Here is a 22,573-nt window from a genome sequence, read left to right as displayed (position 1 = left end):
GTGGTATTTTACCCAGTAGATATGGGAGTTTATCAAAATTGGGTTTGTTTTTCGAATTCTTTGGGGATCTGTCTGATCTGAGGGAAATATGTGTCTCTAATGTCATATATTTGGATGCTCAGTTTCCACCTCATTTTGTGGGCAGTGTTCACATAGCCTGTCTTCTTTTGATAGCCAGGTCTGCCTACGGCGGCCTCTCACAATAACAAGTCTCTGTCTCTTTCCTTTCTTCCTATTTCTCTCTTCCTCTCTACCTCCACCCCCCTCGTCCTCCCTCGCGATCTCCCTCCCTCTCTTCCTCTCTACCTGCTCACCTGCCTATGTAGAAGAGAGGCAGGAACAGCCAAGAGGCAACAGGTTGCATAAGAGATGTGTTGATGTGTTTGTATATCAGTTGAACCAGTCACTGTCTGCTCTGTCTCTCTGTCTCTCTGGCACAGATCCTTCAGTTTTTCCTCTACCTTCCTGAATTTATATGCTTTGAACCCATTAACATCAACCACCAGGGGACTGTCAAGTTTTAGTCAAATACTACATGGAAAATCTTATTTACCATTGACAATTCTTTCTATTCAGCAGTTCAACAAGAACAGTTTTGATTTTTTTTTGCTATTGGATTAAATGGTAGTTAAAATGAATAAATGGTGATGGCCCATCATTATCTGATTTATTGTTGACTAAACAATGTTCTCATGCTATTTCACGGAAAACTGTGATTATACATGAATGACTCGGGTGAAAGATATGTGAAACCCAATGAATTCGCATTCAAAGGTTCTGAACATGAAATGAGTTTAAATCAGCCATCCATTTCAGACCGGAATTTGGAAATTGGATGTATGTGTGAATGTGCATGTGCGCGTGCGTGCGTACGCGGTGTAGTGTGATTGAGTTGAAGAGCTAGTTCATCTGATGTGATTACTGTCTGCTATGTCTTTCATATATTACCCGTGACACACACACACAAATAGGAGGGTTATGGTGCCAGTTGTAATAAAGTCATATATAGTTGGTTTCTCGAATGACTGCCTCGCCTGGTTCACCAACTACTCTCAGACAGAGTTTAGTGTGTCTAATCGGAGGGCCTGTTGTCCAGACCTCTGGAAGTCTATGGGGGTGCCACAGGGTTCAATTCTCGGGCCGACTCTTTTCTCTGTATACATCAATGATGTCGCTCTTGCTGCTGGTGATTCTCTGATCCACCTCTACGCAGACGATACCATTCTGTATACTTCTGGCCCTTCTTTGGACACTGTGTTAACTAACCTCCAGACGAGCTTCAATACCATACAACTCTCCTTCCGTGGCCTCCAACTGCTCTTAAATTCAAGTAAAACTAAATGCATGCTTTTCAACCGATCGCTACCTGCACCTGCACCTGCACCTGCACCTTCTTTGGACAATGTGTTAACAAACCTCCAAACGAGTTTCAGTGCCTTACAACACTCCTTCCGTGGCCTCCAACTGCTCTTAAATGCTAGTAAAACTGAATGCACGCTCTTCAACCGTTCGATGCCTGCATCTGCCCCCCGTCTAGCATCACTACTCTGGACGGTTCTGACTTAGAATATGTGGACAACTACAAATACCTAGGTGTCTGGTTAGACTGTAAACTCTCCTTCTAGACTCACATTAAGCATCTCCAATCCAAAATTAAATCTAGAATCAGCTTTCTGTTTCGCAAAAAAGCATCCTTCACTCATGCTGCCAAACATACCCTCGTAAAACTGACTATCCTTGACATCGGCGATGTCATTTACAAAATAGCCTCCACACTCTACCCAGCAAATTGGATGCAGTCTATCACAGTGCCATGCGTTTTGTTACCAAAGCCCCATATACTACCCACCACTACGACCTGTATGCTCTCGTTGGCTGGCTCTCGTTGGCTGGCCCTCACTTCATATTCTTCGCCAAACCCACTGGCTCCAGGTCATCTATCAGTCTTTGCTAGGTAAAGCCCAGCCTTATCTTAGCTCACTGGTCACCATAGCAGCACCCACTCGTAGCACGCGCTCCAGCAGGAATATTTCACTGGTCATCCCCAAAGCCATTTCCTCTTCTGGCCGCCTTTCCTTCCAGTTCTCTGCTGCCAATGACTGGAACGAAATGCAAAAATCACTGAAGCCGGAGACCCATATCTCCCTCACTAACTTTAAGCATCAGCTGTCAGAGCAGCTTACAGATCATTGCACCGGGACATAGCCTATCTGTAAATAGCCCACCCAACTACCTCATCCCCATACTGTTATTTATTTTGTTGTGCCTTTGCACCCCAGTATCTCTACTTGCACATTCATCTTCTGCACATCTATCACTCCAGTGTTAATGCTAAATTGTAATTATTTTGCCACCATGGCCTATTTATTGCTTTATCTCCCTAATCTTACTTCATTTGCACATACTTTATATAGACTTTTCTATTGTGTTATTGGACTGTACATTTGCTTATACCATGTGTAACTCTGTGTTGTTGTTGATGTCGCACTGCTTTGCTTTATCTTGGTCAGGCCGCAGTTGTAAATGAGAACTTGTTCTCAACTGGCCTACCTGGTTAAATGAAGGTGATTTTTTATTTTTTTATTTTAAAGCATGAATTAGGTCATCTTATACCGTTTACTGGATTGACTGGTTCTACCTCAAGAGGCAGGAACTGGTATACACACATGGAACAGTGGCTTCTTGTAAACAAACTTGTCTCTATGCCACAGACAAAGGCACTGTGCATGCATGGGTGTGTGTGTTCGTATGTGTCATACAGTACCAGTAACCAAAGAAGTGTTAAACAAATATAAAATATACAATATATTTGAGATTCTTCAAAGTAGCCACCCTTTGCCTTGTTGCACACTCTTGTCATTCTCTCAACCAGCTTCATGAGGTAGTCACCTGGAATGCATTTCAATGAAGGTCAATTAACTTATAACAAGGCACACATGTTAATTGAAATGCGTTCCAGGTGACTACCTCATGAAGCTGGTTGAGAGAATGCCAAGAGTGTGCAAAACTGTAATCAAGGCAAAGGGTAGCTATTTGAGGAATCTCAAATATAAAATATGTTTTGATTTGTTTAACACTTTTTTGGTTACTGCGTGATTCCATATGAGTTTATTCATAGTTCTGATGTCTTCACTATTATTCTACAATGTAGAAAATAGTCAAATAAAGAAAAACCCTTGAATGAGTAGGTGTGTCCAAACTTTTGACTGGTACTGTATATGCAGTGCTTAGGCAGGATTTTGTGTGTGCACAGGTTGAGCACTCTTGGCAGGGGAATTCTTACCAGAGGTGTTTGTGCATTGTAGCCAATGCAAACGCTAATCAATATTGTTCTAACCACTGTGATTATATGTGTGTTCTCTGTACAGGTCTATGCAGTGGGAGGGTATGACGGTCAGAGTCGTCTGAGCAGTGTGGAGTGCTATGACTCCTTCTCTAACCGCTGGACAGAGGTGGCTCCCATGAAGGAGGCGGTCAGTTCTCCGGCCGTGTCCAGCTGTGCTGGGAAGCTCTTTGTCATCGGGGGAGGGCCCGATGACAACACTTGCTCTGATAAGGTGGGTAGACCCATAGGGTACACCATACACATGGATAACTGGCTAAAATGCACCTTAAACTTTAAACTTTAAACTTAAACTTAAACTTGAATGACTTTTTGTCATTCAAGAGGAAATTCTTTCCACAGTTCAGAACAGTTACGCTTATACAGTACATCAACAACCCTCTGTCTCCACCACCACCATCACCACCCCTCCCCTTATACATTCATAACAGTAAACAGGGAATCTGATTTTGGAATCAAGTACTTGTGAGATTTGCGCCTACGCTACACCTCGGTCCAATAACACTGTCTAATAACCCAGACTGACATTACAACACAAGGGTTGAATAAGGTGGAGGTTTATTCAGATCAAGTACAACGAGTGATACCACAGTCAGATGAGTCTTACCATGTTTTCCATGTTAAAATAGGCAACATTTTAATGAGGTTTAATGAGACACCTTTTATAGTTCATCAGTTGTCATTGGAGGTGTTGTGACATCAGACAGAGAGCAATATCACCACACCTCCCCATAGTTGGAGGGAGGACGGAGGACTAGGGAATGGCCCTATAGCTGGAGGGAGGATGGAGGACTAGGCAAGGTATATCACCACACCTCCCCATAGTTGGAGGGAGGACGGAGGACTAGGGAATGGCCCTATAGCTGGAGGGAGGATGGAGGACTAGGCAAGGTATATCACCACACCTCCCCATAGTTGGAGGGAGGACGGAGGACTAGGGAATGGCCCTATAGCTGGAGGGAGGATGGAGGACTAGGCAAGGTATATCACCACACCTACCTATAGTTGGAGGGAGGACGGAGGACTAGGGAATGGCCCTATAGTTGGAGGGAGGACGGAGGACTAGGAAATGGCCCTATAGCTGGAGGGAGGATGGAGGACTAGGCAAGGTATATCACCACACCTACCTATAGTTGGAGGGAGGACGGAGGACTAGGGAATGGCCCTATAGCTGGAGGGAGGATGGAGGACTAGGCAAGGTATATCACCACACCTACCTATAGTTGGAGGGAGGACGGAGGACTAGGGAATGGCCCTATAGCTGGAGGGAGGATGGAGGACTAGGCAAGGTATATCACCACACCTCCCCATAGTTGGAGGGAGGACGGAGGACTAGGGAATGGCCCTATAGCTGGAGGGAGGATGGAGGACCAGGCAAGGTATATCACCACACCTCCCCATAGTTGGAGGGAGGACGGAGGACTAGGGAATGGCCCTATAGCTGGAGGGAGGATGGAGGACTAGGCAAGGTATATCACCACACCTCCCCATAGTTGGAGGGAGGACGGAGGACTAGGGAATGGCCCTATAGCTGGAGGGAGGATGGAGGACTAGGCAAGGTATATCACCACACCTCCCCATAGTTGGAGGGAGGACGGAGGACTAGGGAATGGCCCTATAGCTGGAGGGAGGATGGAGGACTAGGCAAGGTATATCACCACACCTCCCCATAGTTGGAGGGAGGACGGAGGACTAGGGAATGGCCCTATAGCTGGAGGGAGGATGGAGGACTAGGCAAGGTATATCACCACACCTCCCCATAGTTGGAGGGAGGACGGAGGACTAGGGAATGGCCCTATAGCTGGAGGGAGGATGGAGGACTAGGCAAGGTATATCACCACACCTACCTATAGTTGGAGGGAGGACGGAGGACTAGGGAATGGCCCTATAGCTGGAGGGAGGATGGAGGACTAGGCAAGGTATATCACCACACCTCCCCATAGTTGGAGGGAGGACGGAGGACGGAGGACTAGGGAATGGCCCTATAGCTGGAGGGAGGATGGAGGACTAGGCAAGGTATATCACCACACCTACCTATAGTTGGAGGGAGGACAGAGGACTAGGGAATGGCCCTATAGCTGGAGGGAGGATGGAGGACTAGGCAAGGTATATCACCACACCTACCTATAGTTGGAGGGAGGACGGAGGACTAGGGAATGGCCCTATAGCTGGAGGGAGGATGGAGGACTAGGCAAGGTATATCACCACACCTACCTATAGTTGGAGGGAGGACGGAGGACTAGGGAATGGCCCTATAGCTGGAGGGAGGATGGAGGACTAGGCAAGGTATATCACCACACCTACCTATAGTTGGAGGGAGGACGGAGGACTAGGGAATGGCCCTATAGCTGGAGGGAGGATGGAGGACTAGGCAAGGTATATCACCACACCTCCCCATAGTTGGAGGGAGGACGGAGGACTAGGGAATGGCCCTATAGCTGGAGGGAGGATGGAGGACTAGGCAAGGTATATCACCACACCTCCCCATAGTTGGAGGGAGGACGGAGGACTAGGGAATGGCCCTATAGCTGGAGGGAGGATGGAGGACTAGGCAAGGTATATCACCACACCTACCTATAGTTGGAGGGAGGACAGAGGACTAGGGAATGGCCCTATAGCTGGAGGGAGGATGGAGGACTAGGCAAGGTATATCACCACACCTACCTATAGTTGGAGGGAGGACGGAGGACTAGGGAATGGCCCTATAGCTGGAGGGAGGATGGAGGACTAGGCAAGGTATATCACCACACCTCCCCATAGTTGGAGGGAGGACGGAGGACTAGGGAATGGCCCTATAGCTGGAGGGAGGATGGAGGACTAGGCAAGGTATATCACCACACCTACCTATAGTTGGAGGGAGGGCGGAGGACTAGGGAATGGCCCTATAGCTGGAGGGAGGATGGAGGACTAGGCAAGGTATATCACCACACCTACCTATAGTTGGAGGGAGGGCGGAGGACTAGGGAATGGCCCTATAGCTGGAGGGAGGATGGAGGAATAGGCAAGGTATATCACCACACCTCCCCATAGTTGGAGGGAGGACGGAGGACTAGGGAATGGCCATATAGATGGAGGGAGGATGGAGGACTAGGCAAGGTATATCACCACACCTACCTATAGTTGGAGGGAGGGCGGAGGACTAGGGAATGGCCCTATAGCTGGAGGGAGGATGGAGGAATAGGCAAGGTATATCACCACACCTCCCCATAGTTGGAGGGAGGACGGAGGACTAGGGAATGGCCCTATAGCTGGAGGGAGGATGGAGGACTAGGCAAGGTATATCACCACACCTCCCCATAGTTGGAGGGAGGACGGAGGACTAGGGAATGGCCCTATAGCTGGAGGGAGGATGGAGGACTAGGCAAGGTATATCACCACACCTACCTATAGTTGGAGGGAGGACATAGGACTAGGAAATGGCCCTATAGCTGGAGGGAGGATGGAGGACTAGGCAAGGTATATCACCACACCTACCTATAGTTGGAGGGAGGACGGAGGACTAGGGAATGGCCCTATAGCTGGAGGGAGGATGGAGGACTAGGCAAGGTATATCACCACACCTACCTATAGTTGGAGGGAGGACGGAGGACTAGGGAATGGCCCTATAGCTGGAGGGAGGATGGAGGACCAGGCAAGGTATATCACCACACCTACCTATAGCTGGAGGGAGGATGGAGGACTAGGCAAGGTATATCACCACACCTCCCCATAGTTGGAGGGAGGACGGAGGACTAGGGAATGGCCCTATAGCTGGAGGGAGGATGGAGGACTAGGCAAGGTATATCACCACACCTACCTATAGTTGGAGGGAGGACGGAGGACTAGGGAATGGCCCTATAGCTGGAGGGAGGATGGAGGACCAGGCAAGGTATATCACCACACCTACCTATAGTTGGAGGGAGGACGGAGGACTAGGCATGGTATATCACCACACCTACCTATAGTTGGAGGGAGGACGGAGGACTAGGGAATGGCCCTATAGCTGGAGGGAGGATGGAGGACTAGGCAAGGTATATCACCACACCTCCCCATAGTTGGAGGGAGGACGGAGGACTAGGGAATGGCCCTATAGCTGGAGGGAGGATGGAGGACTAGGCAAGGTATATCACCACACCTACCTATAGTTGGAGGGAGGACGGAGGACTAGGCATGGTATATCACCACACCTACCTATAGTTGGAGGGAGGACTAGTGAAGGGCCAAGACTACAGTGGTGGTCATTATGGATCAAATCTAATAAAATTTTTGTTGGTCACATACACATGGTTAGCAGAGATGCTTGTTATTCTAGTTCCGACAGTGCAGTAATATCTAACAAGTAATCTAAAAATTCCCCAACAACTAACTAATACACACACATTTAAAGGGGTGAATGAGAATATGTACATGTAAGTATATGGATGAGCGATGGCCAAGCTGCATAGGCAAGGTGCAATAGATGGTGTAAAATACAGTATATAAAGTTGAAGTCGGAAGTTTGCATACACTAAGGTTGGAGTCATTAAAACTTGTTTTTCAACCACTCCACAAATTTTTGGCAAGTTTTTGGCAAGTCAGTTAGGACATCTACTTTGTGCATGACACAATAAATGTTTTCAACAATTGTTTACAGAGACAGATTATTTCACTTATAATTCACTGTATCACAATTCCAGTGAGTCAGAAGTTACATACACTAAGTTGACTTTAAACAGCTTGGAAAATTCCAGAAAATGTCATGGCTTTAGAAGCTTCTGATAGGCTAATGACATCATTAGAGTCAATTGGAGGTGTACCTTTGTACCTTTGCTTGACATCATGGGAAAATCAAAAGAAATCAGCCAAGACCTCAGAAGAAAATGGTAGACCTCCACAAGTCTAGTTCATCATTGGGAGCAATCTCCAAATGCCTGAAGGTACCACGTTCATCTGTACAAACAATAGTACGCAAGTATAAACACCATGGGACTACGCAGCTGTCATACCGCTCAGGACGGAGACGTGTTCGGTCTCCTAGAGATTAACGTATTTGATGCGAAAAGTGCAAATCAATCCCAGAACAACAGCAAAGGACCTTGTGAAAATGCTGGAGGAAACAGGTACAAAAGTATCTATATCCACAGTAAAACGAGTCCTATATCGACATAACCTGAATGGCCACTCAGCAAGGAAGAAGCCACTGCTCCAAAACCGGCATAAAAAAAGACAGACTACGGTTTGCAACGGCACATAGGGACAACGATCATACTTTTTGGAGAAATGTCCTCTGGTCTGATGAAACAAAAATAGAACTGTTTGGCCATAATGACCATCGTTATGTTTGGGGTAGGCTTGCCAGTCGAAGAACACCATCCAAACCGTGAAGCACGGGGGTGGCAGCATCATGTTGTGAGGGTGCTTTGCTGCAGGAGGGACTGGTGCACTTCACAAATATATGGCATCATGAGGTAGGAAAATGTTACATTTTGTGGATATATTGAAGCAACATCTCAAGACATCAGTCAGGAAGATAAAGCTTGGTTGCAAATGGGTCTTCCAAATGGACAATGACCCCAAGCATACTTCCAAAGTTGTGGAAAAATGGATTATGGACAACAAAGTCAAGCTATTGGAATGGCCACCACAAAGCCCTGACCTCAATCCCATAGAACATTTGTGGGCAGAACTGAAAAGGCGTGTGCGAGCAAGGAGGCCTACAAACCTGACTCAGTTACACCAGCTCTGTCAGGAGGAATGGGCCAAAATTCACCCAACGTATTGTGGGAAGCTTGTGGAAGGCTACCCAAAATGTTTGACCCAAGTTAAACAATTTAAAGGCGATGCTACCAAATACTAATTGAGTGTATGTAAACTTCTGACCCACTGGGAATGTGATGAAAATAATAAAAGCTGAAATAAATCATTCTCTCTAATATTATTCTGACATTTCACATTCTTAATATGAAGTGGTGATCCTAAGTGACCTAAGACAGGGAATGTTTACTAGGATTAAAAATCCAGAATTGTGAAATACTGAGTTTAAATGTATTTGGCTTAGGTGTATGTAAGCTTCCGACTTCAACTGTACATTTGAGTAATATAAGATATGTAAATGTTATTAAAGTGGAATAATTTACATTGGCATTGTTTAAAGTGACTAGTAATCCATTTATTAAAGTGGCCAGTGATTGGGTCTCCATGTAGGCAGCAGCCTGTCTGAGTTAGTGATTGCTGTTAAGCAGTCTGGTGGCCTTAAGATAGAAGCTGTTTTTCAGTCTCTCGGTCCCAGCTTTGATGCACCTGTACTGACCTCGCCTTCTGGATGATAGCGGCGTGAACAGGCAGTGGCTCTGGTGGTTGTTGTCCTTGATGATCTTTTTGGCCTTCCTGTGACATTGGGTGCTGGAGGTGTCATGGAGGGCAGGTAGTTTGCCCCTGGTGATGCGTTGTGCAGACCTCACTACCGTCTGGAGAGCCTTACGGTTGTGGGCGTTGCAGTTGCCGTACCAGGCGGTGATACAGCCCAACAGGATGCTCTCGATTGTGCATCTGTAGAAGTTTGTCAGGGTTTTGGGTGACAAGTCAAATTTCTTCAGCCTCCTGAGGTTGAAAAGGCACTGTTGCGCCTTCTTCACCACACTGTCTGTGTGGGTGGACCATTTCAGTTTGTCTGTGATGTGTACGCCCAGGAACATAAAACGTTCCACCTTCTTCACTGCTGTCCCATCGATGTGGATAGTGGAGTGCTTCCTCTGCTGTTTCCTCAAGTCCCCGATCATCTCCTTTGTTTTGACGATGTTGATTGAGCACAGAATACAGTGAAGTTAGATGAAACAATATTAGTGATATTATGTCTTGAATATTCCCCATTTTAGCCTATACTATTAGAAATGTGTGGGGCGTTATTTAAAGGAGAAGCTTTAAGTTTGAGGACACACAAAGACTGAAAGTATTGCTGGCAGGCATTTGCCAGAGGATAAAAAATTAGAGCCTTAGAAGTTAGTCAATACAGAATAGTGTGGTTTGAGATGCTGTTAAATTAGACAGTAGTCTTGAACATACACTTTAACTGTATATCACATTTACAGAGAGCAGACAGGGCTTTCCACAGACATGCAGGATGCTGTGTTCATCTACTGTAAGGAACACTCCCTATGGAGACTGCAGACAGCCTTTGTTGGTTAGGTGGCTGGAGGGTTTCAAAATCTAGGACAATCATATCTCCTGGAATTAGAGTGGCTGTAGGGTTTCTCTATTCTCTTTTTTGAACCACTGATGGTGTCTGGTACATGCACACAGACACAGACAACAAAGGCTGCAGTGTCTCTGTCTCTGCATCTGTCTCAGGTAGCACAGGGATCACACTTGGGCTGGGTTCTAATTTTTAGCTTTATATCTCATTATCCTGTGTATTCCCAGCAAACATGTCCACATTGGCACAATGTTGGCCCGAGGGCATGCTAAAATGTTGGCCCATGTAGGCTGCCAATATTGGGCCAATGCGCCTTTTTTCATCGACTCCACGTAGGGATTGAGTGTGGCCCAGTGTGGCCCAGTGTTGGCAGCCCATATTAGGTGAAGACAGCCCTCACTTTGCCTGAACAAAGCTTTTCCCAGCAAACATACCCACATTGGCCCAATGCGGACCAAAATATTGGCCCCATGTAGGCTGCCCACATTTGGCCTATGCTCTTTTTCTATTTAATATGAATGTATTTATTTATATAATTTATTCATTACAATTTAGTTCAATGCATAAATTGCATAGTTTTCAAGCCTTAAAGTTATATAAGGAACATGATACATTGTATCAGAAATACAACCAAGTTGTTACTATCCTACATATGTATTTACAAAAGTGTATTTGGGTGATATTTATCATATACAGTGCATTCGGAAAGTATTCAGACTCCTTGACTTAAAAACATCCCCACAGCATAATGCTGCCACCCCCATGCTTCACCGTAGGGATGGTTTCCTCCAGACATGATGCTTGGCACTCAGGCCAAAGAAATCAATCTTGTTTTTTTTTCAGACCAGAGGATCTTGTTTCTCATGGTCTGAGAGTCCTTTAGGTGCCTTTTGGCAAACTCCAAGCGGGCTGTCATGTGCCTTTTACTGAGGAGTGGCTTCCATCTGGCCACTGTACCATGAAGGCATTTGGTGGAGTGCTGCAGAGGTGGTTGCCCTTCTGGAAGCTTCTCCCATCTCCACAGAGAAACTTTGGAGCTCTGTCAGAGTGACCATTGGGATCTTGGTCACCTCTCTGACCAAGGCCCTTCCCCCCCTGATTGCTCAGTTTTGCCACTGTGTTCTTGAGGACCTTCAATGCTGCAGAATTTTTTGGTACCCTTCCCCAGATCTGTGCCTCGACACTATCCTCCATGGACAATTCCTTCAACCTCATGGCTTGGTATTTGCAATGACATGCACTGTCAACTGTGGGACCTTTATATAGACTGGTGTGTGTCTTTTTAAATCATGTCCAATCAATTTAATTTACCACAGGTGGACTCCAATCAAGTTGAAGAAACATTTTGAAATTGAGCTCAGGTGCATCCTGTTTCCATTGATCATCCTTATCAATGGAAACAGGATGCACCTGAGCTCAATTTCGAGTCTCATAGGAAATGGTCTGAATACTTACAGTACCAGTCAAATGTTTGGACACACCTACTCATTCAAGGGTTTTTCTTTATTTTTTAAACTATTTTCTACATTGTTGAATAATAGTGAAGACATCAGAACTATGAAATAACAGGTAGTCACCTGGAATGCATTTCAATTAACAGGTGTGTCTTGTTAAAATTAATAGAAGTTAATTTGTGGAATTTCTTTCCTTATTGCGTTTGAGCCAGTCAGTTGTGTTGTGACAAGGTAGAGGTGGTATACAGAAGATAGCCCTATTTGGTAAAAGACCATGTCCATATTATGGCGAGAACAGCTCAAATAAGAAAAGAAAAACGACAATCCACCATTACTTTAAAACATGGTCAGTCATTCCAGAAAAGTTTAAGAACTTTGAAAGTTTCCTCAACTGCAGTCGCAAAAACCATCAAGCGCGATGATGAAACTGGCTCTCATGAGGACTGCCACAGGAAACGAAGACCCAGGGTTATCTCTACTGCAGAGGATAAGTTCATTTAGAGTTATTGTACCAGCCTCAGAAATTACAGACCAAATAAATGCTTCACAGAGTTCAAGTAACAGACACATCTCAACATCAACCGTTCAGAGGAAACTGCGTGAATCAGGCCTTCATGATCGAATTGCTGCAAAGAAACCACAACTAAAGGACACAAATAATAAGAAGAGACTTGCTTGCGATTTTTGGTTGAAACCGCCGGGTCTGTGAGACGCAGGGTAGGTGAATGGATGATTTCCACATGTGTGGTTCCCACCGTGAAGCATGGAGGAGGTGGTATGATGGTGCTTTCCTGGTGACCCTGTCGGTGTGTCCAAACTTTTGACTGGTACTGTATGTATGTAAGGTATTTCTGTTTTTGTTCTTTAATACATTTGCAAAAATGTCTAAAAACCTGTTTTCACTTTGTCGTTATGGGATATTGTGTGTAGATTGCTGAGGATTTAATTTTTTTAAAAGTTAGAATAAAGCTCTAACGTAACAAAATGTGGAAAAAGTAAAATGGTGTGAATACATTCTGAAGGCACTGTACACTGTATACATCACATTTGACCCGTAATAAGACACTCCGGTTAATGTGATGAAAGTCACATCTATGTGTGATGACCTGAGGTGGTGGGCCGGGTACTATAGAGCATTTCTGAGAGGATAAAAGATGTCCTTGAATACAGTGTCACAGAGATCATGCATCCATATACAGTAGATGGCATCAATGTTCTCCTCGTCGGACAAGTTTTAGATAGATACCAAACATGGCTGCAGTAGTATTACATATTCCAATAATCAGTCCGCTTGATACTGTAACAGAAAGACATTTTGGCCCCTCTGCAGGGGCAGGGCTGACTAGCCCCTACAAGTATTTTGTTGGGCCATTTGAGATGGGGCCAGAGGTGACAGACAGCACATAGTTCAGGGCTGAGCCTACAAAGAAAAACTGTTGAATTTCTCATATGTCAAATGCACTTATTTAAGTATGTTTAAAGACTTCATCATTGGTAGTGTACAAGATTAAAACTTTTTTTTTTTTTTTTTACATCACACAAGACTTGAACTGGAATGACACTCTAAGTGACGGTTGCACAAAACGAACTGTATGCAAACCCAAATATTCTAATGAGCCCCCTTCCAGCTGGGCTTGGTGTGGGCTAGCCTGTGTTGGGCTTGGTGTGGGCTAGTCCCTGTTGGTCTTGGTGTGGGATAGCCTGTGTTGGGCTTGGTGTGGGCTAGCCTGTGTTGGGCTTGGTGTGGGCTAGTCCCTGTTGGTCTTGGTGTGAGCTAGCCTGTGTTGGGCTTGGTGTGGGCTAGTCCCTGTTGGTCTTGGTGTGGGCTAGCCTGTGTTGGGCTTGGTGTGGGTTAGCCTGTGTTGGGCTTGGTGTGGGCTAGCCTGTGTTGGGCTTGATGTGGGCTAGTCCCTGTTGGGCTTGGTGTGGGCTAGTCCCTGTTGGGCTTGGTATGGGCTGGCCTGTTTTGCTATGGTGTGTGCTTGCCTGTGTTGGTCAGGGGTGGCCTAGCCTGTTTTAGGAAGCGTGTAGGCTAGCCCATGTTGGGCTGAATTGTTGTGGACTAACCCATCTTGGGCTGGTATGGGCTTGGTGTGGGCTAGCCTGTGCCCACCTTTCCAATCTGAATACCCACATGGGGCAAATGGGGTCATGTTTTCTGAGGCCCTTCCTATTCCCCTATGTGTCATTTTCTAGTTTTCTTTGTCACCTTGTCTATTTTACAGTCACCTCTTCACCTCTCTGTCTCTATGGAGGTCCGTGTAGGAGCGTAGGAGCCAAGTGTTTTAGCACCTGCTCAGTTTGTGACCATGAGAGATGAAGGCCAGAGAACATCTCATTAGGGAGCTGGTCGGACAGACAAATGAAGAACCCCAAGCCCAGGGGATCCCACTGGTCTGTCAGCCCCCCTGATAGCCCTCCTGACAACACCCCCACACCCACTGAAGACATACACAAGTCACAGATTGTACTCCTTTTGTACTCAAACGGGAAATATATACAAGAAAATGAACTTTTTCCCAAACACACTGTCACTAAACTCTGGTGTCCAAACACCCAGCACACCCTAGACCTTCTGTGTGGGGACAACCTAGGGTCACTCAGCCACATAATAATATACACAGGCAACAAATGACCTGAGAGCATAGCAGGAAAGGGTGGCCACAGCACTCAAGGAAGTGATTGAAAAAGCGTATTCTGCGTTCCCCTATGGACAAGTGGTTATCTCCACCCTGCTACCACGAAAAGACTTCCACCCTGATACCATACAGCAGGTAAACACAAGTATTGCCTGTGACTGTGCCTCAAAACCAAATGTTTACCTGGCCCACCACTCCACCCTGGACTAGAACAGCCTCTATGACCAGATCCACCTATAGGCAGCAGTGCCCACCACTCCACCCTGGACTAGAACAGCCTTTATAACCAGGTACACCTATAGGCAGCAGTGCCCACCACTCCACCCTGGACTTGAACAGCCTTTAGGACCAGGTCCACCTATAGGCAACAGTGCCCACCACTCCACCCTGGACTAGAACAGCCTTTAGGACCAGGTCCACCCTGGACTAGAACAGCCTTTATAACCGGGTCCCCCTATAGGCAGCATGCCCACCACTCCACCCTGGACTTGAATAGCCTTTAGGACCAGGTCCACCTATAGGCAGCAGTGCCCACCACTCCACCCTGGACGAGAACAGCCTCTATGACCAGGTCCACCTATAGGCAGCAGTGCCCACCACTCCACCCTGGACTTGAACAGCCTTTAGGACCAGGTCCACCTATAGGCAGCAGTGCCCACCACTCCACCCTGGACGAGAACAGCCTCTATGACCAGGTCCACCTATAGGCAGCAGTGCCCACCACTCCACCCTGGACTTGAACAGCCTTTATGACCAGGTTCACCTATAGGCAGCAGTGCCCACCACTCCACCCTGGACTTGAACAGCCTTTATGACCAGGTTCACCTATAGGCAGCAGTGCCCACCACTCCACCCTGGACTTGAACAGCCTTTATGACCAGGTTCACCTATAGGCAGCAGTGCCCACCACTCCACCCTGGACTAGAACAGCCTTTATAACCAGGTTCACCTATAGGCAGCAGTGCCCACCTTCGCCAAGACCCTAAAGGACATCACCCATCAACCGCAGCCCCAACACTTCACACAGAAGCAACGGATCAACAGACACCCTGCCCAGACCAGCGGAACCACAGCACCACCAGCCACACCCCCACCCCAACCAATCAACCCCCCCCCCCCCCCAAACCAACCACGCCCAAACCCCTTATAGGCTCCCTCAGATCAGACCTATGCCCTTCCTGCCCACCCCATGCCCCCCACACCCGCAAAGAGGGCCTCAACATGAAAGTCACACATAAGCCCAGGCCGTGAGTAGGCATACAGTCCCAACCCCCATGCGTACACTAGCCCAAGCCAATGGCATGTACCAGCTGCTCAGCAGGCTCTGCTCACAGTTACTGGTCTGAGGTCAAGCCATACGACTAACAACATTGGAAACTTTTTGGAACACAAAGCCTTCACCATCTCATCCTGGCCTGAGGTCATCTGCCTTTGGCCTAAAGAGCAGGAACTTGGACTTCTCCAAAGAAATTAGAAATCCAGACATTGCCATGCTACAGGAAACATGGTATAGAGGAGATGGACCCACTGGTTGCCCTCTAGGTTACAGAGAGCTGGTAGTCCCATCCACCAAACTACCAGGTGTGAAAAAGGGAAGGGACAAATGCATTTCAGCATTTAAGTCAAATAAAAAACATGAGCTGGCGCACACCCAGAGAAAATTATTTTATGTTGAGGTGCTGACTAACAGCGAATAAACTATAAGCTATAACAATAAAGAGAGTCGCGCACTCATCAAGAAGGCACAGTGATGCCGAAACGTTGGTGATTTACCCAATAAATGACAGGTAGTTTATATATAGTGTGTGCGACTCTCTTTATTTTTATAGCATTTAAATTAACCCAGGGATTTACACTGAGTGTAGAAAACATTTGGAACACCTTCCTAATATTGAGTTGCACCCCCCTTTTGCCCTCAGAACAGCCTCAATTTGTCTGCATGAACTACAAGGTGTCGAAAGCGTTCCACAGGGATATGCTGGCCCATGTTGACTCCAATGCTTCTCACAGTTGTGTCAAATTGTCTGGATGCCCTTTGGGTTGTTGACCGTTCTTGATATACATGAAAAAGGGAAAGGAGAGCCGCACACTCTAGGAGCTCAGATGCAATAATTGAATAAACAACGTTTCGACAGACAAGCTGTCTTCATCAGGGTATAATGACCATTCTTGATGAAAAACCCAGCAGTGACACACTCAAAGCGGTGCGCATGGCACCTATTACCATACCCCGTTCAAAGGCACCTATTACCATACTCCGTTCAAAGGCACCTATTACCATACCCCGTTCAAAGGCACCTTATTACCATACCCCGTTCAAAGGAACCTATTACCATACCCCGTTCAAAGGAACCTATTACCATACCCCGTTCAAAGGCACCTATTACCATACCCCGTTCAAAGGCACCTATCACCATACCCTGTTCAAAGGCACCTATTACCATACCCCGTTCAAAGGCACCTATTACCATACCCCGTTCAAAGGCACCTATTACCATACCCTGTTCAAAGGCACCTATTACCATACCCCGTTCAAAGGCACCTATTACCATACCCTGTTCAAAGGCACCTATTACCATACCCCGTTCAAAGGCACCTATTACCATACCCCGTTCAAAGGCACCTATTACCATACCCTGTTCAAAGGCACCTATTACCATACCCCGTTCAAAGGCACCTATTACCATACCCCGTTCAAAGGCACCTATTACCATACCCTGTTCAAAGGCACCTATTACCATACCACGTTCAAAGGCACCTATTACCATACCCCGTTCAAAGGCACCTATTACCATACCCTGTTCAAAGGCACCTATTACCATACCCCGTTCAAAGGCACCTATTACCATATCCCTTTCAAAGGCACTTTTGTCTTGCCCATTCACCCTCTGAATGGCACACATAAACAATCCATGTCTCAATTCTCTCAAGACTTAAAAATCCTTCTTTAACCTGTCTCCTCCCCTTCATCTACACTGATTGAAGTGTATAAAACAGGTGACATCAATAAGGGATCACCTGGTCAGTCTGTCAGGGAAAGAGCAGTGTATAAATCTGTTTTTTAGTGTTTCACCAAGACAGTAAATGTTGTACTTCATAAGGTTTTCAGGCATTATGTTCTGAGTCCAATTATCCTTTCAAAACTATATTTCATACCACACTTTTTCAAACCAAAAATAATCAATCAATCATTAATCACTCAATCCACGTGATCTCTCTAGGTCCAGTGCTATGATCCAGAGGCAGACACCTGGGCGCTAAGGACAAGCATTCCCATCGCTAAGCGCTGCATCACGGCGGTCTCCCTGAACAACCTGATCTATGTGTCAGGTGGTCTAACCAAGTCTATCTTCTGCTACGACCCTGCGGAGGACTACTGGATGCACGTGGTGCACACCTTCAGCAAACAGGTAAGGATTTCATTTATGGCACAGAGACACTGGAAATTCTGTTTCATTTCGACTTCAGAGCTGCTATGAGGTTTTGCACTTAACAATGGTCTATGAAAACAAATACAATGTTGACCTTACATCCTGACTGGAGCTTTTTGATTTCACAAAAATAAGTTGTTTTTGTTTTGTCAAGCCCCCAATAAGTCAACCGTGGTTAGGCATATTTCGCTGACTCTCTCGCTCTCTCTCGCTCTCTCTCGCTCTCTGTCTCTTGCTCTCCCCCCTCTCTCTCTCTCTCTCTCTCTCTCTCTCTCTCTCTCTCTCTCTGTCTCTCTCTCTCTCTGTCTCTCTCTCTCTGTCTCTCTCTCTCTCTGTCTCTCTCTCTCTGTCTCTCTCTCTCTCTCTCTCTCTCTCTCTCTCTCTCTCTCTCTCTCTCTCTCTCTCTCTCTCTCTCTCTCTCTCTCTCTCTCTCTCTCTCTCTCTCTCTGTCTCTCTCTCTCTCTCTCTCTCTCTGTCTCTCTCTCTCTCTCTCTCTCTCTCTCTCTCTCTCTCTCTCTCTCTGTCTCTCTCTCTCTCTCTCTCTCTCTCTCTCTCTCTCTCTCTCTCTCTCTGTCTCTCTCCAGGAGAGCTGTGGAATGTCGGTGTGTAATGGGAAGATCTTCATCCTGGGTGGGCGGGGTGAGAACGGCGAGGCCTCTGACTCCATCCTGTGTTACGACCCGGCAACGGGCATCATCACCGGCGTAGCGGCCATGCCTCGCCCCATCTCTTACCACGGCTGTGTCACCATCCATCGTTACAACGAGAAGTTCCACCACCGGCCCTGACCCCACAAACACACACACAAACACACAGGCTTGTACATAAACATGCTTTAAAAGACATTCACTCACACAAAAAGATTCTTCAGACACGCGCTCTCTAAAAAGGGTGCAGATAGACATGCACACACTGTCAACCCTTTTATTTCCCTCTCAAGAAGCAACTAATTTAGAAATTCAGACCACAGCCCCAGTTTCAGTTGAACTTGTTTCCTTATTGTCCCATGAAGCAACACTCTGGTGCCGGTATTGTGGTATTCCTGCTATGCTACTCCAGATCCATCTATGCCTGCCAGTTGACTTTGTTAGGGTGGTTGTTCAATGGAAAACCAAACCATAGACTGGCTGGTATGCCTCCAGACACCACTATGTCTGTGTTTAGATAGAGCCTTCATGGAGCCCGTGGCAGGATCAGATCAGAGCAGGCAGACATGCGCCAGGGTTGACATTTTGTCGGTCGGTGATTTTCAAGCAAATAACTGCCGGTGTCATGGTAATTAACCGTTAATTAACATAAACACATTTAGCATCTCCTGGCTTCCACTCATAGCCTACAAGCCACTGATGCAGACCTTTGGAATATATACATTTTTTTTAAAAGTCTTAATAAATCCATTTAATATGGCCTACACCTTCACAATTAATCCATAATTTATTTTAGACAGGTCTAAAGAAACACGATATGAAGAAACCACCATTCTCAAAAGTGACCGCAAATGTGATTATAATTGTAATGCTTCATTATCTTCCCCAAACTTGGAACTCACAAGCAGCCTATGTATGTCAGTTATTCTCCACACCGGTTGTAAAGGGGGAAAAAATATGTGTCATCTAGGCACTTAAATAGCGAATGGATGACTCTTTTCCCCTGGTTAATTTTCATGCCTGCCAGGTAGGCTGTACTCCTGTTGTAAATATAAGCATTGTGCTTAATATTAGGAAGGTTGAGAAATAAATATAGTAGGCCTAGTCTATAGAAAACTGATGGGAGCCTCCTCTTTTTAGTAGAAGCCATCACTCTGTTTTCTCACACAATTGCATAGCCTATAGAAATTTTGCACAACGTGAGCTCATGGTCTCTCATGAAGTGTTTGATTTGATTTTCCAATCACATTTGCATTGATGTTCGAGTGATTATAGGGACAATAGAGTGCTGAGTACCAGGCAGTTAGCAAGTTTGGTAGGCTACTAATGACCACCAGCAGCATCAGAGCGCAGTTTTGGAGAAGCCTAGTTACCGTGACTAAACAGTCACGTGTAATTTGACTGCGGTCATGACTTGTGAACGGCGGTACAGCGGTAATATGGTCACTGTAACAGCCCTAGACATGCCTAGCAGCAGTGAGTAGGCCACATGCATTCTTGTGCCAGTAGCAGCTCCTCATCTCCTCTTCCTAAGAACCAGAGATAGTCTCTATCTGCACATCAAAGAGCACAATCTTTGATGGACAGATAGGGAGTCGTGATAGTGGATGAAACAAAGTGTTGCTTTTAGAGATTATCTCCTTAATCTTCAGGTGTTCAGGTGGACAAGTACTGACAGATAGTGAATTGTGATAGTGAACAGGAAAGCTTTGATTCAGACTTGAGAGAAATCCATAGGAATCTGCCACTGATTGACAAGGGGTGGTACAGTAATTCTTAGAACCCAGTTTTAAAAGGCAATATCCATTCCAACCATCTTAAAATGGCCTCCTCTTTCTTCGTAACCACTTGATAGTATCATGGAAATTGGAACAGTATCATGGAATGTATCAAGCACCTGGATGCCAGAGGGTAGGAATGTGGTTCCATGACTTCAATTTTATATGTCGTTAAGCAGTGATTGTTTGGTATAAAACAAAAGAAGCTGGCCTATGCTTATCCAAAAACAGAGTCCATGTCCAAATAGAACGAAACGTCTTATTTTCATTGTCTTCTTTTGTCTCATTGCCACTAATTTCAAACGACATTCATTTTAGGAAGCTACCTCCTGCTGTGGTCTGAACTCTGATTCCGCTGACTCCCATTTCCTTTTCCTGTTAGAGGTTCCCTTACTTACTCTTTCCATATCATCTCTTTCCTCTCCTCATATCCTACCTCTTATCACTGACACTTTCATCATAATTCCCTTGAATCTTTGCTATACACACACACACACACACACACACACACTGATTTTTTTTGTTATTGTTCAATTTATTAAATTATATTTGTCTTTTTGACTTTGGATATGTGTGCTGATCTTATACCTTGTGCTTGTTGCTACATAGAGTTTAGATAGCTGGTTTGGATGTTGGGTGTGTGGGTGATTTAGTCAATATCAGCAGGGCTGTTTTCTAGCATTTTGGGGGCCCAAAGCGAGATTTGGTTTGCAGAGAGCAAATGTTGCATTATTAAAACAAATTTCATGCAGTTCTACACATTTTGCCATGGGTTCGGGGCCCAATAGCGGCCGCTTATGTCGCGTGTGAAACAGCACTAGATATCAGATGCCTTAGTAGATGAAATCTCAAAGACTGTTATAAGTGAGTGGTATATTGGGTGATTTTTATTATATGTAAACCAGTTATAGCTTTATATCATAACAGTCTGTTTACTATTGTGCTGCTTACCCAGTGGCCTTGCCTCATATATGCAAATTCTATAGAACTCTGTGCCATACATAGACAATGGCACCTCTCACCTGTATACTCATACAATGTATAGCTCATGTACACAATGTAGCTCGGGGTAACCATGGAAACCTCCAGGTGTGTGTGCCGTTGGCTTTACCGAGCTGACACCTGTGTATTAACTCATAGGATGTGATGGCAGGTGTGATGGTGGTAATTGTAAGTCTTGATTCTGGTCAGTAAAAGTCGCCTTTTACTTTTGTGTCGTTAGAATAAGAGACGAATCGCTGTGAATTGATGTATTGCTGTGATACGGTGACGTTGAGACCTTCTCTTTGTCACATTTTTATTCAAATGTTCTGTCATCCTTGTTTGCATGTGGTTTGTGTCTTTTTGCTGTTTTTTTTGTATCCGAGAGCCCCAATTGTGCACTTTTACTATTATATCACAATGTAAATATGATTTTTTTTTATTACCTGTTATTACTGTATCAGTAAATGCTATTTGCTTTCATGTGACGTATGTGAGTGGGGTGAATGGAGCCTGTCAGCGCCTCGTACTGGTCTGCCTGCTATTGCTGTGGGTCCCCACAAATAGCACAACTATAATATGTCAGATCAAGATCAACACAGGGAGAGAAAGAGGGGGAGGGGGGTAGAGGAACATGCACTACGTTATTGCTCTATATTGGATGACTCTCAAGGGGAGAAGTGATTGAAGGATGTAAATGCAGAGTTAGTCATTTGGCCCAGATCAAATCCCTAAGGTGATGTTTTGAACTTGCTTTCATGGGAACCCTGAATTTGAGCTATGGATTGATGAATTTGTATAGCCTACAGTACTTGTGTACAAGATGAGGGCTAGTTCCACCTAGAGAATGCAATCCTTTGTGCCTGGAATAAGACAATATTGGATTAAAATCTGTCTTTCTGATATTAAGAAAACAGCATTAAATTAAAGTATGTATGAAGTGATATTCAAATCTCTCTTTCGCCTTGGTTCTTCTGTTTCTTCTGAAAATTAGCGTGGACTGTCTGAGCTATAGTATGTCGGACTGTAATTGCTGGCTTGTGTAAATGAAGCATCAATAAAGTTATTCTCTATACTGAACGTGGTGTGCAGTTCTTATATGGCATATTGCAATACAATACATTGGGGCAAAAAAGTATCTAGTCAGCCA

General features: G+C 45.5%; 1 protein-coding gene across 2 annotated transcripts in view; it reads left to right on the top strand.

The window, feature by feature from the left end:
- The window catches only part of LOC118395244 (kelch-like protein 24), a 67,069-nt gene extending 44,566 nt beyond the window's left edge, over positions 1–22,503 (top strand). For both annotated transcript variants that reach the window (XM_052464014.1, XM_052464013.1), the window contains 3 exons: positions 3,369–3,557; positions 17,808–17,996; positions 18,602–22,503. In XM_052464014.1, the coding sequence (XP_052319974.1) occupies positions 3,369–3,557; positions 17,808–17,996; positions 18,602–18,805 (582 nt within the window). In that variant the 3' untranslated portion in view covers positions 18,806–22,503. The remainder of the gene's footprint in view (positions 1–3,368; positions 3,558–17,807; positions 17,997–18,601) is intronic.
- Positions 22,504–22,573: the final 70 nt, after the last annotated feature.

Source organism: Oncorhynchus keta, chromosome 15 (genome assembly GCF_023373465.1).
Source record: "Oncorhynchus keta strain PuntledgeMale-10-30-2019 chromosome 15, Oket_V2, whole genome shotgun sequence".
Classification (NCBI taxonomy): domain Eukaryota; kingdom Metazoa; phylum Chordata; class Actinopteri; order Salmoniformes; family Salmonidae; genus Oncorhynchus; species Oncorhynchus keta.
The sequence above is the reverse complement of the archived record's forward strand: the minus strand, read 5'-3'. Positions and strand labels throughout refer to the sequence as shown.